This window comes from Rhinopithecus bieti, unplaced genomic scaffold, assembly GCF_001698545.2.
Source record: "Rhinopithecus bieti isolate Rb0 unplaced genomic scaffold, ASM169854v2 scaffold_13857, whole genome shotgun sequence".
Taxonomy (NCBI): domain Eukaryota; kingdom Metazoa; phylum Chordata; class Mammalia; order Primates; family Cercopithecidae; genus Rhinopithecus; species Rhinopithecus bieti.
Genome location: NW_016807741.1, coordinates 254,186 through 271,248, shown reverse-complemented (window position 1 = coordinate 271,248; position 17,063 = coordinate 254,186). Strand labels below are relative to the sequence as shown.

General features: G+C 51.3%; 2 protein-coding genes and 1 pseudogene across 4 annotated transcripts in view; all 3 read left to right on the top strand.

Annotated features, from left to right (window-relative positions):
* GATA4 (GATA binding protein 4) overlaps positions 1–4,016 on the top strand; it is a 58,272-nt gene extending 54,256 nt beyond the window's left edge. The window contains 2 exon segments of the mRNA XM_017883701.1: positions 947–1,095; positions 2,315–4,016. Coding sequence (XP_017739190.1) covers positions 947–1,095; positions 2,315–2,497 — 332 coding nt within the window. The 3' untranslated portion in view covers positions 2,498–4,016.
* A 1,405-nt stretch (positions 4,017–5,421) lies between these two features.
* Positions 5,422–6,202, top strand: LOC108536685 (putative uncharacterized protein C8orf49; annotated as a pseudogene).
* A 7,937-nt stretch (positions 6,203–14,139) lies between these two features.
* The window catches only part of NEIL2 (nei like DNA glycosylase 2), a 20,180-nt gene continuing 17,256 nt past the window's right edge, over positions 14,140–17,063 (top strand). Inside the window, exons 1-2 of one of the 3 annotated variants that reach the window (XM_017883698.1) lie at positions 14,140–14,296; positions 16,259–16,398. In XM_017883698.1, the coding sequence (XP_017739187.1) occupies positions 16,261–16,398 (138 nt within the window). In that variant the 5' untranslated portion in view covers positions 14,140–14,296; positions 16,259–16,260. Of the gene's footprint in view, positions 14,297–14,920; positions 15,269–16,258; positions 16,399–17,063 lie in introns of those variants that run through there. The other 2 variants (XM_017883699.1, XM_017883700.1) reach the window with 2 other exon arrangements.

Here is a 17,063-nt window from a genome sequence, read left to right as displayed (position 1 = left end):
TTAAATTTATATTATATTTATTTGTATTTATTAAATTATATATAAATGTATGAAAGAACAAGGGCTGTTCTTTCATACATTTATGTTCCCTACCAAAACATTCCCCACTCAGTACTGCTACCCAGTTAAAGACTGGACTGGTCAATGCTACAGTCTCAGAGAAAATCAATTGGCTGATCTGATGGAAAATTTATCTTCTAACCTAAGGCATGACAGAGTCAGATAAATTGGCCCTTTCCACTACCAAGGACATGATCAAAGTTCTACTTTTCTAGATTCAACCATGGCTTGCCCCTTCTGGCAGGCATATTTCCCCCCGGAGTTTTCAGTGCCTCACACCTGTGGTCTTCCACCTCTCCTCCTGCTTCCCTGCTGCTGCCGAGTACCCTATGTGCTCTGGGCAACCTTATTTCCTCGCACGTAGCAGTCACAGGTAGAGAAGACATTCGGCTCAGGTGCGCCATCCCCGGTCCAGAATTCCAAACCCAGGAAGCTAGATTTGGCAGCAAACCTACTTTGAACAGACACAAGGCTGTTGATAGTCTCTGTTTACCCCATTCAGTATGATATTCACATGCTTTGCTGTGGGGATATTAATGTATTTAATTATAGGGTATTATCTCAGGCCCTGCTGGAGGTATTCTATAATACACAGTATTTGGACTTTAAAAAATTTGAATCTTCAAGTTGAATGAGGAAGAATTTTTTTTTAAAGTTTTGAATCCTGAAACCCATGTGGCCTCAAGGGTTTGAGATGAGATAGGGGGAAGAAGCCATCCCTGTGAGAACTGTAACTCTCCACTGATAAGGACCCCTGCTGCTCTCCCTGACACATGTAGATAAAGCCATTAGCACAGACCCATCCCTGTTGCTGCCCTCTGTTCATTTGTCTCTGTTCATTTGTCCCTGCCGCTGATTTGGGTGTGCTGACTCTGCTTCATTCCAGGTCCTTCAGGCAGTGAGAGCCTTCCTTCCGCCAGCGGTGCTTCCAGCAACTCCAGCAGTGCCACCACCAGCAGCAGCGAGGAGATGCGCCCCATCAAGACAGAACCCGGCCTGTCATCTCACTACGGGCACAGCAGCTCCGTGTCCCAGGTACACACCACGGGTGGGGCGCCAGGGCTGTTTGTGGGGAGGCTGACTGCAGAGTCCCAGGGGCCAGCCTAGTCTTGGGTGGGACTTGCAGCCAGGCCTCACAGGTGCAAGCAGTGAGCTACCCTCTGGGCTAGGAAGCTGCAGCCTTTGAGCTGCGTGGTGCCCTCAGGGCCCCTCGAGGCTAGGGGCCTCTGCATGCGGCTGTATTTCAGGACATCTTATCAAGCTATGGTGGTGTGGACACGATTATGACTCACAATTTTTTAACAGCTCCTCTGTGCCACTATCTTTGGAAACAAAGAGAGGGGAGTCCGGGGCTGGCATACAGCATGGGTGGCAGGGGAGGAAAACAACGCACAAGTACAGCCTGAATGAGACTGCCTGCTGGGGCGAGGGGAGGCGTGGTTCCGCTGTGGGAGGAACCACGTGGTTCCGCCCTGGGAGGCAGAGCAGAGGTTCTCTAGGCAAGTCTGTCTCCTACGTTCAGGGAGGTTAGACTTCAACAGGAGAGGGTGGGGAAGGAGGAGGAAGCTGGCATGGGGAAAGGCCTGGACCCTGCAGAGGGCAGGGAGGGCAGGCTGGTGGGAGGTCACAGGCAGGATGCCACTTTCATGAGGCCCAGCTCTGCACGTGTGTCAGGGGACACCCGGGGCAACCCAGGTTCCCCTCTTGTGGAGGATGATGGCATCTCAGCTTCCCTGCCTCGTCCCCTCTGCAGTTCCCTCTCTTGGGACCAGGATGCACCAAGCTTGACCACAGTCTCCTCTGACCAGCCCCTGCTGTTAATCTTGCCTCTGCTCTTAACTGAGAGAGGCTGTGTCTTAAGAGCTTCTTATTGCCTGGGAGAACCTGATCCCACAGAACCAGGGGCAGCAGGAGCCCCTTCTGGGCCGGGCGGACGGCTTCTCTGTTGGAAAGTGGATGTGGTAGTGGTGGGATGGTAGAAAGTGTGCCTGTAACCATCAGAGCCTTCTGGGCAGCCACAGTAGCCACAGGCCCACAGGGTCCTAGCCCTGGTTGTATACTGTGCTCAGAAGCAGCGGATGCGTCACCCAGACCCTTCGTGCCCAGATCACCGGGATCAGGAGAAACAGAGAGACGCGCTCCTTGGTCCCTTCCTGAGGGCGGGAGCCATCCTGGCGACATCTGCATAGTAGGGCACCCTCCCCTACCTCAGGAGCGTCTCCATGGGCCTCATCGTGTGCTTTCTGCTTTTCAGACGTTCTCGGTCAGCGCGATGTCTGGCCACGGGCCCTCCATCCACCCGGTCCTCTCGGCCCTGAAGCTCTCCCCACAAGGCTATGTGTCTCCCGTCAGCCAGTCTCCACAGACCAGCTCCAAGCAGGACTCTTGGAACAGCCTGGTCTTGGCTGACAGTCACGGGGACATAATCACTGCATAATCTTCCCTCTTCCCTCCTCAAATTCCTGCACGGACCTGGGACGTGGAGGACTGCGAAGAAGGAGGCCCTGGGCTCCCAGGGACCGGCCTCCTCTGCCTGGGAATGACTCCAGAACAACAACTGGGAAGAAACTTGAAGCTGACCATCCGGTTAGGGGAAGTGGGTGTTGGATTTTCTTGGATGCCTTTATACGGTGGTGGGACTGGAGGGAGCCCAGCCTTCAGCATGAGCACACTGCATCTCCCTGTGAGTTGGAGACTTCTTTCCCAAGATGTCCTTGTCCCCTATGTTCACCGCTGTGGCCTAGACGGTGGGTTTTGCATTGTGTTTCCAGCACCAGGGTTCTGAGAACAAGCGGAGGGCTGGGCCCTGGGATCCCTGCTCCAGCCCAAATGACGGCATCTGTTTGCCATATACCTGGATGGACGGTCCCCTGGGGAGAGGCCCTTGCCCCATCCATCCGCTTGAGAAGCGGCACCACCCTGCATCCCCAATACCAAATCTGTCTCCACAACTGTGGGATGTGACAGAAGTGACCGAACACTTCCTGGGGAGCTAGAGGAGCACTGCACCCGCCACAGAGCGCAGCCTCATCCACCTGCAGCTGGCAACTTCTCCCCCAGGCACCTTCCCCTGCTGCCGGCCTTTGCTCCTTCACTTCCAACGTCTCTCAAAATAAAAATCCCTTCTCCTGCTCTGAGTGATTCAGCTCTGCCTGCAGCTTGTACATGTCCCTCCCCTGGCAAAACCAGAGCTGGGTAGCTTAGCCAAACGGCTCCCCCTCGAGTTCACTGCAGGCCCTTCATTCACCCTGTCACACACAGAGGGGTTCTGAGTAAGAACAAAACGTTCTGCTGCTCAAGCCAGTCTGGCAAACACTTAGCCGGGCCTCGAGATCCTTCCGGGGAGAGTGTAAGTGGACAGAGTCCTGCTCAGGGGGCAGGAGTGTTCCAAAGGCTGACCCACCTGCTGTCTGCTCCTCCTGGTCCTTGGTCAGGTGGCAGCCAGAGTCCCTCTGGACCTGCAGCCTCGCCTTGGCAGAAGTCTTTTGTCCAGGAGGCAAAAAGCCAGAGATTCTGCAACACGATTTCAAAGCAAACAAACACAACACAACACAAGTCATGGAAAGAAGATGACTGCTAGGACATGGCAGGGGGCCTGGAGGGAGCCTCCGACTCTGAGCTGCTCTGGGATCCGCTGCCTTCTCCTCTGCACATCGCTCAGTTTCCGCCCCTGACGCTGGAGCTCATGGAGACTCCTTCCTCTTTCTCAGCAGAGCTGTAGCTGACTGTGGCATTACTACGCCTCCCACACGCCCAGCCCCCTCACTCCAAAATCCTACTGGCTGTAGCAGAGAATACCTTTGAACCAAGATTCTGTTTTAATCATCATTTACATTGTTTTCTTCCAAAGGCCCCCTCGTATACCCTCCCTAACCCACAAACCTGTTAACATTGTCTTAAGGTGAAATGGCTGTAAAATCAGTATTTAACTAATAAATTTATCTGTATTCCTCTTTCCCTCCTCTTCCCTCAGTGGTCTTCACTGGGAGGTTCAGCACTGCTCTTCTCTCCTGGGGAATCTTGAGGCCATGGATCCACTGACCCACTCACGGCTGCTTCCTTTATTTTTGGCCATTGGCCAAGGCTCCCTCTTTTGGTAGCAGTGGATCCTGAAAAGAACACTCATCCCAGCCCTGCTAATGTCAGACATTAGATGGGTGTCACCGCTGGGCTTTAATTTCCTAGGAGACAGTTGTACCTATCCATAAACAAAGTTCCTTGTGGTCCAACAAAAGTTGCTCAATGTATTTATTGATTTATTGAGATAGGGCCTTGCTCTGTTGCTCAGGCTGGAGTGCTGTGTGCCATCATGGACCTACCTGGCTCAAGCGATCCACCTGCCTGTCTCTTCAGTAGCTGGAACCACAGATGCACACCACCATGCCCAGCTAATTTTTATTTTGTAGAGATGGGATCTTGCTTTGTTGCCGAGGCTGGTCTTAAACTCCTGGGCTCAAGCCATTTTCCCGCCTCGGCCTCCCAAAATGCTGGGATTGGAGGCATGGATCACCACTCCCAACCATCTGAGGGCATTTTTAGAGCCCTCCTCCAGACAACAGGGCCTGGAGCATGAGACTCCACCTGCCTGGAAGAAAATGTTCTCTCTAGCCCCTTCCGACTTAAAAGTGGGTCCCTCTAGGACAAGGAGCTCTTGCCATTTTATGGTCTGATCCAAACAGGCTAAGGGGCAAATGATGCCTCACAAGAATGAGAGAGAAGGCGGCACTTCCTCTCCTTTATCCATTTGTCTTCACCTCCTTAGGCCACAGGGGTGCTTAACCACTTCATCTTAAAAGTATGGAGTGGGGCCAGGCACGGTGGCTCACCCCTGGAATCCTAGCATTTTGGGAGGCCAAGGCAGGAGGATTGCTTGAGCCTGAGAGGTCGAGACAAACCTGGGCAACATAGGGTGACCCCATCTCTACAAAAAATTAGAAAATTAGCCAGGTATGGTGGCATGCCCCTGTGATCCCAGCTACTCAGAAGGTTGTGGGAGGATCACTTGAGTCCAGGAGGTCAAGACTGCAGTGAGCTGAGCTCATGCCACTTACACTTAAGCTTGGGTAACAGCGCAAGACTCTGTCTCAAACAACAAACAAAACCTTTTGAAACCCACATCAAGTCTTTTAACAATTAAGGAGCGCATTTATCTTTAAAATTAGACTTTTAAATGCCTCTAAGATAGGTGAGCAGTAACAAAGTTAATTTTAGCTGTGATTATGCTGTGATTGTGTTTGGCTTAACAGTAATGAAAATAAGTTTAGGCCAGGTGCAGTGGCTCATGCCTGTAATCCCAGCACTTTAGGAGGCTGGGGTGGGTGGATCACCTGAGGTTAGGGGTTTGAGACCAGCCTGACCAACATGGAGAAACCCCGTCTCTACTAAAAATACAAAATTAGCCAGGCGTGGTGGTGCATGCCTGTGATCCCAGCTACTCAGGAAGCTGAGGGAGGAGAATCGCTTGAACCCAGGAGGCAGAGGGTGCAGTGAACCGAGATCTCACCATTGCACTCCAGCCTGGGCAACAAGAGCGAAACTTCATCTCAAAATAATAAGTTTACAATCTCTGAATATGTACCAAATGGAGCCAGGGGTGGGGAGTATTAGGACAAACCACCCACTGCAGAGCCCCCAGCTCTCACTCGTGGACTGAGTGCACGGGACGCAGCCATTCGGAAAGCTCTTTCTTTCGGAGTGGGACTGGGTGTTCTGGTTTTGGTTTGCTTGTTTTATCATTTTGTGACATTGGCACCTATTCTTCAGGTTGCATCCTTGCCTTGCTTGCTTGAAGCTGGAGCACAAATGTTCCATCACCCTGTAACAATACAAGTATGCGTCATCCCTGCGAGGCTTAGCTTGGGAAGCGAACCTCCAGGAACCTCCTTCTCTGCTCTGTCCGCCACTTTACACTGTTGCTCTCGTTTCAGTCGCTGAGGCCCTTTCCCTTATCCTCCAGGGACATGGTGCTGCTCTCTAAGCTCTGACTCCAGTGTGACTTTCATATTGCTCTTCCAGATAGCAGTGGCAGTGGCATTTGCAAAAAGGCTATTTGAGAACAAGTAAGAATAAAATCATCAAAGCGAAGATGATAGTAAAACAGACCTCATTTTTCAAAGTCCATTCTTTTTTCTGGTCTATGCACTGCCAGCTCACTCCTCTGGCTAAAACCCGGGGGTGGCGGGACTGTGGGGGGCGGGGGTTAGTTTTGCAGAAAGCACTGATGGCACAGGTGTGCTCCAAGTTAACCAGAATACAAGAACCAAAAAAGCCTGTGAGACACTGGTGCTCATGATCGCAAGCTCCAGGTCGGGGGGTTTTCAGATGAACACAAAAAGGGGGCTTCTCCTGTCCCAAGATGAGTGATAAATGAGGCACTTCTCATACACTCACACTCACTCCATTCCCTCTGGGATGACTGTCTTCCATCCTACAGCTGTGGCTGCGGTTCTCTGCCTGATAAACGTCTTTCCCTCTCCCTCCCTCTGACACAGAAACACACACAGACACCCCACTGGATCTATAAGCAGTTTGCAACAGGATGCACCAGTTCTAATCACTTTTCAAGTCAACTAAACCAGTCACAGCTTCCTAATCAGTGAATGACTGACATAAGGAGTTAATTCAGAAGCAGCTCAATACTATGGACAATACTAGTGAACAATATTAGCATAATGTTTGTACAAGAAAGATACCATAGTCTCTTGTGCTCCCTCTTCAAGATGAATTTGCTGAAAGTGAGTTGTAATTAGAGATGTTAAAAAAAAAAAAAATGGCTGGGCATGGTGGCTTACTCTTGTAATCCCAGTACTTTTGGAGGCCGAGGGGGGTGGATCACCTGAGGTCAGGAGTTTGGTACCTGCCTGGCTAACATGGCAAAAACCCATCTCTACTAAGAAAACAAAAAATTAGCCGGGTGCAGTGGTGGGCGCCTGTAATCCCAGCTACTTGGGAGGCTGAGGCCGAAGAATTTCCTGAACCCAGGAGGCGGAGGTTGCAGTGACACGAGATTGCGCCAGTGCACTCCAGCCTGGGCAATAAGACTGAAACTCCATCTCAAAAAATAAATAATAATAATAATAATAATTGAGATTTATTGTTCCTCCTCTGTCCTTTTCCTTGAGAACTTAATAAAAATGGAAAATATCCATTACTTCTAGGGTTCTTGATGATCTAAAATGGTTAAGCCGGGATGGAGGATAGATGTAGTCAGTAAACACTGAAATCACAGAACCCTAACGAGGCCAGGGCTCTGCTGAGCAAAGCAATGGGTCCAGAGTGCCCCTAACATGCTTTTCCGTTGGAAGGAGCTGTATAGCCTCTGAGGGGCCCGGGCCCTGCTGAAGACTCTGGGCTGGCATCCCCTGGGATATCCTCCACAGTCACCCATTGTATACCTTTCCTTGGGGTTCCTCAGAGTGGCTTCCAATCTTCCCATCAGGAAAGTCCCCTTTACCTACTCTCACCCCTGCCATGGGCCCCGTTTTGTTTTGTTTTATTTTGAGACAGTCTTGCTCTGTCCTCCAGGCTGGAGTGCAGTGGTGCAATCACAGCTCAGGGCAGCCTCCACCTTCCAGGCTCAAGTGATCCTCTCACCTCAGCCTCCTGAGCAGCTGGGACTACAGATGTGTGTCAACACCACATTTGGCTAATGTTTTTGTATTTTTAGTAGAGACAAGGTTTCACTATGTTGCCCAGGCTGGCCTCAAATTCCTGGGCTTAAGTGGTCTGCCCACCTCGGCCTCCCAAAGTGCTGGGATTAGAGGTGTGAGCCACCACACCCAGCACAGGTCCCATGTTTTGAAGTAGTTTTAACTAGTCATTTGGGGTTTTCCTCATTTTTCATAGATCAAAAACAACCGCATGAAAATTATACCTCAATTTAAAAATGAACAAGCCAGGCGCAGTGGCTCACGCCTGTAATCCCAGCACTTTAGGAGGCCGAGGCGGGTGGATCATTTGAGATCAGGAGTTTGAGACCAGCCTGGCCAATGTGGTGAGACCTCATCTCTACCAAAAATACAAAAATTAGCTGGCGGTGGTGGCAGGTGCCTGTAATCCCAGCTACTTGGGAGGCTGAGGCAGGAGAATCCTTTGAACCTGGGAGATGGAGGTTGCAGTGAGCCGAGATCCCAACACTGCATTCCAGCCTGGGTGACAGAAAGAAACTCCATCTCAAAATAAATAAATAAAGAAACAAACAAACAAAAACCATAACTGTTCATCTCTGCTAACAAGTACCAGAGAGTCAATACACCAAGCTGGGTTCCCACCTAAGGCAAAGACATTCCATTTAGTTTACTTTGTGGCCTTGTGACAGATACTAAATGGATGGTTACTTAGATGCTTTCTGACTGTTTTTCAATGGCTTGTGGGTTTCTCTGGGTCCTGGGGCCTCCAGAAGGGGCCACTGCCACACACACACACGGAAGGATCCTGTATCAATAGACACCTGCGCTTCTGCCTCCTCAAAAAAAAGGAGGGGACTGGAAGTGCCCACAACAGGGAATTCTGAGACCTGCCTTCCGGCTCAAGTTTGGTCATGGGCTGGCTGCGTGCTGTTGGGCCATTCACCCAACTGCTCTGACCTCAGCATCCTCATCTGTAAAATGGTTTGGCCTGGGCAGCTTCAGGTGTCCAAGACTGGACCAGCAGCTATGGAATCACAAATTGGAGGAAAATGACTCACCTCTCTCTCTGGGCCTCACACAGTCTCATTGGTACAGATGACACCTCAGGGCCCCAAGATTTGAAAATGCTCTTTCTGGAGACTCAAGATTGATGTCTTGGCCGAGTGCGGTGGCTCACACCTGTAATCCCAGCACTTTGGGAGGCTGAGGCGGGTGGATCACCTGAGGTCAGGAGTTTGAGACCAGCCATGGCCAACATGGTGGAACCCCATCTCTACTAAAATACAAAAAATTAGCTGGGCATGGTGGCGGGCTCCTGTAATCCCAGCTCCTTGGGAGACCGAGGCAGGAGAATTGTTTGAACCCAGGAGGCGGAGGTTGCAGTGAGCCAAGATCACGCCATTGCACTCCAACCTGGGCAACAGTGCNACAGTCTCATTGGTACAGATGACACCTCAGGGCCCCAAGATTTGAAAATGCTCTTTCTGGAGACTCAAGATTGATGTCTTGGCCGAGTGCGGTGGCTCACACCTGTAATCCCAGCACTTTGGGAGGCTGAGGCGGGTGGATCACCTGAGGTCAGGAGTTTGAGACCAGCCATGGCCAACATGGTGGAACCCCATCTCTACTAAAATACAAAAAATTAGCTGGGCATGGTGGCGGGCTCCTGTAATCCCAGCTCCTTGGGAGACCGAGGCAGGAGAATTGTTTGAACCCAGGAGGCGGAGGTTGCAGTGAGCCAAGATCACGCCATTGCACTCCAACCTGGGCAACAGTGCAAGACTCTGTCTCAAAAACAATAAATAAATAAATAAATAAATAAATAAATAAATAACATTGATGTCTTGAGTCTCAAATGGAAAGCAGTGTCGTCATTGTGTCCCAATTAATAAGGTTAAAAAAAAAATGGTTCCAAGAGGCTGGGTGCGGTGGCCCATGCCTGTAATCCCAGCACTTTGGGAGGCCGAGGCAGGCAGATCATGAGGTCAGGAGTTCAAGACCAGCCTGGCTAACATGGTGAAACCCCATCTTTACTAAAAGTACACAAATCAGCTTGGGCCTGGTGGCGCGTGCCTGTAATCCCAGCTACTTGGGAGGCTGAGGCAGGAGAATTGCTTGAACCCAGGAGGCGGAGGTTGCAGTGAGCAGAGGCCGCAACACTGCACTCCAGCCTGGCAACAGAGTGAGACTCTGTCTCAAAAAAAAAAAAAAAAAGGTTCCAGAATTATACATCCAAAGAGCATTGTTCCTCAAAGTAGCCTTGGAAACTAAACTTCTTCCAGAAGACAAACTGCTAATGATTGGGAAGTTAGCACTCCTAAGTTTCCAACAGCTGGCCTGAGAGACTGAATGGAACCAAGAAAACTGAACTCTGCTAAGGAAAGGAAGCCCAGATTGAGATATCGTGCCTGACTCATTTACAAATCATGTCGGGTCTCGAGACCATCTGGTTCAAACCCTTTTGTCTCTCAGTCAAGGGAACTTGCCCAAATCCACAGAGCTGGTGTGAGGAAGAGCAACATTCACTGACCAGCCACCCGCACCGGAAGGCCATGGAACCCACCTCGAGTACGCCCTTGCAGTTAATGCGCCTACCATGTGGGGGCGCACGTGTTCTCCCTTTCAGCCTCCGCTGCAGCCTGAGTTTTCCAGCCGTCAATCCCTGCGCAGCCCCGAAATGCTGCCAGCAAAAATTGCCTGCTGCTTATTGAACACGACTGCATGTCAAACGCTGCTGGTAGCTTTCGACAGCCGCAGGAAACACTTCCATATCCCCCCACTCACGTTTTGCACATAAAAAAGATATGGCCCACGGATTTTAAGTCACTTGTTGAAGGTCACAGAGCTAGTAAGTGCAAATCAGGGTTCAAACAACATCTATTTCACTCCAGAATCTGGGCTTTTACACCCCACTCTTGAGTCTCCTAAATAGGGGAAATCAACAAGCCTGGAAGCCCTGCCCAGTCTGGGATTAGCCGGCAGTCCAAGAGGAAGTCCTTCGGTGTCTTTCTAGAAGTTGAGGAGAATCCTTGGTTCCAAATTCTCCCGAATTATACGTGATGAAAGAAAGACCTAGAGACATTGAGGAATAGGGCTTACTGTCCACGGCCACGTACCCCAAAAGAGGGGCAACTGGAAGAACCTCCAGAATCCGCTCAGCCCCTGCCCCTGTGGTGCTCCTAGAGCCATACGGACCCTCCCTGTGTGCTTCAGAATCCCCAAACTCTCAGCAGTAATTCAATCCCTTACAGGATCCTAGTGTTTTTCTCTTTCACTCCCTTCCTTGCATTCTTTGGGGCGGCTGTATTTTAATCTATTTTCATGTGCATTACAACTCTAGCTCTGTTGGAAAAAAACAAGGACTCAAAGGCAGGGGGAGCAATTGGTTCCACGCCTCTTAGAAAGGTGGGCGCCAGTCCTTTCGGAGCTGAGGCCCACTCCAGTGGGCTTGGGGGTTGCCCCACTCCAGGAGGCAAATGCTACTACTACTACTACTAATAATACAAATAATAATTATTAAAACGTTTAGTGATTGCTATACACCAGCTCCAGTGCTGGAGACCCAGTGCAGTGACCAGACCCAGTGCAGTGATGGAGGTGAATCATTTCAAGATTTCACACAGGGGTCAGGCGTGGTGGCTCAGGACTGTAATCCCAGCACTTTGGGCGCCTGAGGAGGGGGCATATCACCTGAGATCAGGAGTTCGAGACCAGTCTGACCAACATGGTGAAACCCCATCTCTACTAAAAATACAAAAATTAGCAGCGTGTGGTAGCAGGCGCCTGTAATCCCAGCTACTCAGGAGGCAGAGGCAGGAGAATCGCTTGAACCTGGGAGACAGAGGTTGCAGTAAGCCGAGATCGCACCACTATACTCCGGCCTGGGCGACAGACTGAGACTCTGCCTCAATAAATAAATAAATAAATAATAAATCAGTAAGATCATTATTTGCAGATGAAGAAACTGAGATACAGAAAGGGTGAGTTACTTGCCCAGGCTCTCCCAGCTGAGTGGTGGGTTGTGGACCCAGGCAGCCTGGTATGGGAGCAGGTTTCTAGCCACTCCTCTGTGGAGTCACTCTTCCAGGCTGGCCTTTTCCAGGCAGATTATTCAGCCTTTTTGTCTTAGAATGATGATTGCATATGCTTGCACAGTACTTGCATGTACTTACAGTTTATGTGTGTTTCCTAGCTAATATCTCATTTAATCATTCACTCAACATGGAAGCATTGAATCATTCACTCAATTTGCTGAGTGTCTACCAACTGTCAATCGCTGTGCTCTAAATTCTTGCTGCTTGTCAAAATGTAGCCCCTAGGGCCGGGGCTCAAGCCTGTAATCCCAACACTTTGGGAGGCCAAGATGGGAGGATCACCTGAGGTCAGGAGTTCGAGACCAGCCTGGCCAACCTGGAGAAACCCCGTCTCTACTAAAAATACAAAAATTAGCTGGGCATGCTTGTATGCACCTGTAATCCTAGCTACCCAGGAGGCTGAGGCAGGAGAATCCCTTGAACCCAGGAGGCAGAGGTTGCAGTGAGCTGGGATTGCGCCATTGCACTCCAGCCTGGGCAACAAGAGTGAAACTCCATCACAGAAAAGAAAAAAAAAATGTGGCCCCTAGGTCAACAGCATCAGCATCACCCAGCAGCTTGCTGGAAAGGCAACATCTTGGGCCCTGGTATAGACTTTAGAATCTGCATGTAAACAAGGTTCCCAGGGGATTCATCGGCACATTGAAGTTTGAGAAGTGTGGCTTTGTAATATTTCTATAATACCATTTAATAGATAGCCCATTTAATGAATGAAGTCAGAGATACTATGACTTGCTTGTATCCCCACAACTAATAATCAAGTAATATATGCAAAGCGCTCACAACAGTGTTTTGCACATAGTATGTGCTCAATGAACAATAATAATCAACGACACAGCCAAGCTGTGAACCATCTGATTTTCAATTGCATAGCCCCTTGGCCTCAGAAGAACCCCTTTAGGCACCAGGCATTCATTCCACCAGGTGAGGTGAGAATTACGGCTATGGCTTCCCTCCCAGTTCAGCCAGTCTACAGAAAGGGAAGCTAGGGGTTCCAGAAGCTACCATTGTGATGAGCCTGATCCTATAGCAGGGGCGTCCTGGGAGGGTGGGGACGTTATTTTCCAGAAAAGGCCAGATATAGAAAGAGGGGGACCAGAGGCTCTCTGAGGGATGCCTCCTGCAAACCCCATACCCTCCAACTTCATCCCCTCTGCCTCCAGATGCCTTTCTAGATGAGAACCTTATACCCTAGGCCTCCCCAGGCCTCCCTCTCCTCACCTCCTGCCCTAATCTGTTCAGTAGGTGACCACTGTGGGAAGGCCACTTGTACCCTTCCTCTCAATCAGTAGGACACAACCATGTCTCTGACGGTGGTGGGTTGGGCCTGTCTCCCTGTGCTGACTAAGTCCTTCCCCAGGGCCCCCTCAGCTAGGGTCCATGGTGACTTCACCCCAGCCTATTTCCTGAACACCTGCTGGGGAGTTCCTCAAACTTTCCTCCCAACTTCCTGGAGAGCGCTGGCTCCCCATCCTCCTTCGAGAACTAAAGACAAGAAAACATGTATCTTTAAACAGCCTATTGTTTTATCTCTTTTATTCTTTGAAATAAAAAATTTAATACACAAATATTTAAGCAAAATTTGCTTATAGTAAAAATTCAAGTAATAATATTCAAACAATAGAAAGCAAAAAAAATCCCACCCGTTCAACATTTCAACAGTCTTGACCACGTTTCCTTTGCACCATACTTTATTAGGCTCGGAGGCAAAGCAGAACCCACCGAAAGGCTTGCCATTGTGGGAACACCCAGGCTGTCCCATTCCGATCCATTGGCTAAGAGGGTTAACTTTTCCCTACAACTGTTTCCTTGAGACAAGAAATGTTCCAAAAGGGCCGGGTGCGGTGGCTCACGCCTGTAATCCCAGCAGTTTGGGAGGCCGAGGCGGGTGGATCACCTGAGATTAGGAGTTCAAGACCAGCCTGGCCAACATGGTGAAATCCGGTCTCTACTAAAAATACAAAAATTAGCCGGGCGCCAGTAAGCCCAGCTACTCGGGAGGCTGAGGCAGGAGAATCGCTGAAGCCCAGGAGGCCGAGGTTGCAGTGAGCCGAGATCGCGCCATTGCACTCTAGCCTGGGCCACAGAGCGAGACTGTCTCCTCCGCCAAAAAAAAGAAGTTCCAAGAGCATCTCTTCAATGTTAGTCCCAGCCTGCAGCCTTCTTCCACCTCGGCTTTCACTCCCGACCCTGTAACGCAGCTCCGCCTCCAGCGACCCCGGGGACAGAACCCCTCGCCCACCCGCAAGTGAGCAGCCTCGACCCCCTTCCCAGGAGCTAAACCCCGCGCCTGCGCGCACCCGGCGCGTAGCTACGAGCCCGCCACCGCCTCCAGGCCGGAGTCCACGCCCACTTAGGGGAGGAGCCCCGCAGCCTCCACCTACAGGGGCGTCCCCTAGGAGGACGGAGCCTTTGTGGGCCGCGGCCCCAGGAAATCTCCGCCCCCAGCTGGAGCGGCTGTGCGGGCTGCGCCGCAGTGCGGGGTCGGGCCGAGGTGCCACCCACCCGGAGCCGGTGAGTGCAGCCGTCCGCCCTCCGGTAGATCCGCGGCCTCGCGGAGAAGTCGGGAGGGGACAGGACGGGAGGGCGGGCGTGGGGCCCTGCTCCGTCTCGGCAGCCTGCGGAGGTGCTGCCCACGTCTGGAGGACCCCAGTGACCCTCAGGCCCGCGTTTGCGCCCCTCTCGCCACACACCGAGGCAGAGTTGGGAAAGCAGTGGTCTTAGACCCCCCTCGGGCACTCGGAAGAGAACGGCGAAGACACCCCTCCCCTTCCCTGGCTGGCGCAGAGCCAGCCTCGAGCTCGTCGGTAGCCCCCGGGCAGGGAGGTCCCGAGGACGGGGCGCGGCATCCGCAGAGACTCTTCGAAGCCCCTTCCGCGTCTCATCTGTTTTTTTTTTTTTGATACGGAGTCTCGCTCTATCGCCCAGGCTGGAGTGTAGTGGCGCGATCTCGGCTCGCTGCAAGCTCCGCCTCCCGGGTTCACGCCATTCTCCTGCCTCAGCCTCCCGAGTAGCTGGGACTACAGGTGCCCGCTGCCACCCCCGGCTAATTTTTTGTATTTTTTTAGTAGAGACGGTGTTTCACCGTGTTAGCCAGGATGGTCTCGATCTCCTGACCTCGTGATCCGCCCGCCTCGGCCTCCCAAAGTGCTGGGATTACAGCCGTGAGCCACCACTTCCGGCTCCGCGTTTCATCTTTAAAGGCTGTTGCAGAGGCGGCTTGCTTCCCACCTGTGCATCTCCGTAAAAATCCCTAAAGGAAACATGCCCACGTGTCCAGAGCTTTTAAGGACTTGATGCATTTCAGATGAAGGCTTTTCCAGAAGCTTCCGCGTAGGAGAGGATCAGGCTTCCAACTGGTTATGGTCAGCAGCGTTTGGCACGTCTCCTTCCAGCCTGGAGGTTTTGTGAGGATTCCCTGTAGAGTGTCTCTCGAAAGCCTGATGAGGGGAAATAGAACCTCTCAGTGAATCGGCACCAGCGAGTGTAAGATGCACGTTATTGAATGTATTGCCGCTGAAACTATGAGAATGCTCAGATTGTGAGCCATCCCCCTTTCTGAGATTTTAAAAGTATTCTAAAATGTGTTTTAGGATCACTGGAATATAATAGCTATCACGTGCCCGATATCTACTTAGTTCTTTTCGATTTTCATCATAACTTACAGAGAGGCTGGTGCAGGAACAGGTGGTTAGGCAGCTGCCCTGGGTGAGACTGGGGGTCTCCTCTGCCCTAGCAGCCCGGGTGTAGACCACTCAGACTGTCTTATGTAGGCGGCTCTCAGTGGACTGGGATGATTTGGGGCAGGGAGAGTAGAGGTGGCCCTGGGAGCCCTGCGTGGTCATTAAAACAGAACCACGGCTTTTCTCGGTGATCAGAGATAACTATCTGAAGTTAAGCTGGGCTTAACTACATGGCTGGGAGTCTCACGATTCTGAGCTCTGTCCGCATATTGGTCATCCCATGCACACCTCCCCCATGTGAGTGGTCGGTGGTCCTGGAGGGCAGTATCCAGTCCCTTCAAAAGTGGGAAATCAGTCAGCAGCAGTGGGTCAGAATGGCTGTTTTTTTTGAGAGCGGGAGGAGGGGGCGCAGAGAAAGTCAGGAGGTGTTAGAGGCTCTCAGTCCAGGCAAAAAGTAACAAGGGCCAGCTCCTGGTGTGGCAGTTGCCAGTCAGGAATAAAGTGGATGGTGCCCATGATGTGCTGCCTAGCACACTGTTGGTGCTTAATAAGTGTTTGCTGCATGAAGAAGGGTAAGAGGGGTTGCCTTTACTGCTAAGTTTGCCACACCCTGCCACAGCTGGTCTTCTCTATGATCTGACCCCCTCCCAGCCACACTCCCTTTTTGGCTATATTTGCTCTTAAAGTTAGTTGGCAGCAAAAATGGTGGCGTGGAGGTTGCTTGGCACTTGTTAGAGATGCTAGAGATAAATGAGCTAAATCCGTGGCCTCTTTTGCCCATTTCTGCCCACAGGGATGCCAGAAGGGCCATTGGTGAGGAAATTTCACCATTTGATCTCCCCCTTTGTGGGCCAGCAGGTGGTCAAGACAGGGGGCAGCAGTAAGAAGCTACAGCCCGCCGGCCTGCAGTCCCTGTGGCTCCAGGACACCCAGGTGAGGCATCCTCCTCTGAAGAGCTGGCTCTGTCGCACATCCTGCATTGCACCTCCGCTAGGATCTATCCCCACGTGTCTCAGGGTGTCACTTCCCTGAGTCCGGAACCACCAAGCTCGGCCTCCATGCAGCTCCGTCTTTCAATCTCATGGGTCTCAGCCAGAAGTAGATATTGCTGTGGACTGTAGAACTGTAAAGAACATGTGTACATGAGCTGGAGACCCTGATTCAGAGGGTCTGGAATGCTTCTGTTCTCTCCAGCCACAGCTGATGGGCACCTTTGGCTGGGAACTATGTTCAATTCCCCTGAGCCAGCGGAGAATTAAGGAAAGAGCAGAACCGGCTGGGTGTCGTGGCTCACGCCTGTAATCCCAGCACTTTGGGAGGCTGAGGCAGGCAGATCACGAGGTCAGGAGTTCAAGACCATCCTGGCCAACATGGTGAAACCCCATCTCTACTAAAAATACAAAAATTGGCTGGGTGTGGTGGTGGGTGCCTGTAATCCCAACTACTCAGGAGGCTGAGGCAAGAGAATCTCTTGAACCCGGGAGGCAGAGGTTGTAGTGAGGCGAGATTGTGCCACTGTACTTCAGCCTGGGTGACAGAGTGAGACTCTGTCAAAAAAAAAAAAAAAAAAAAAAAAAAAAAAAAAAAAAAAGAGCAAA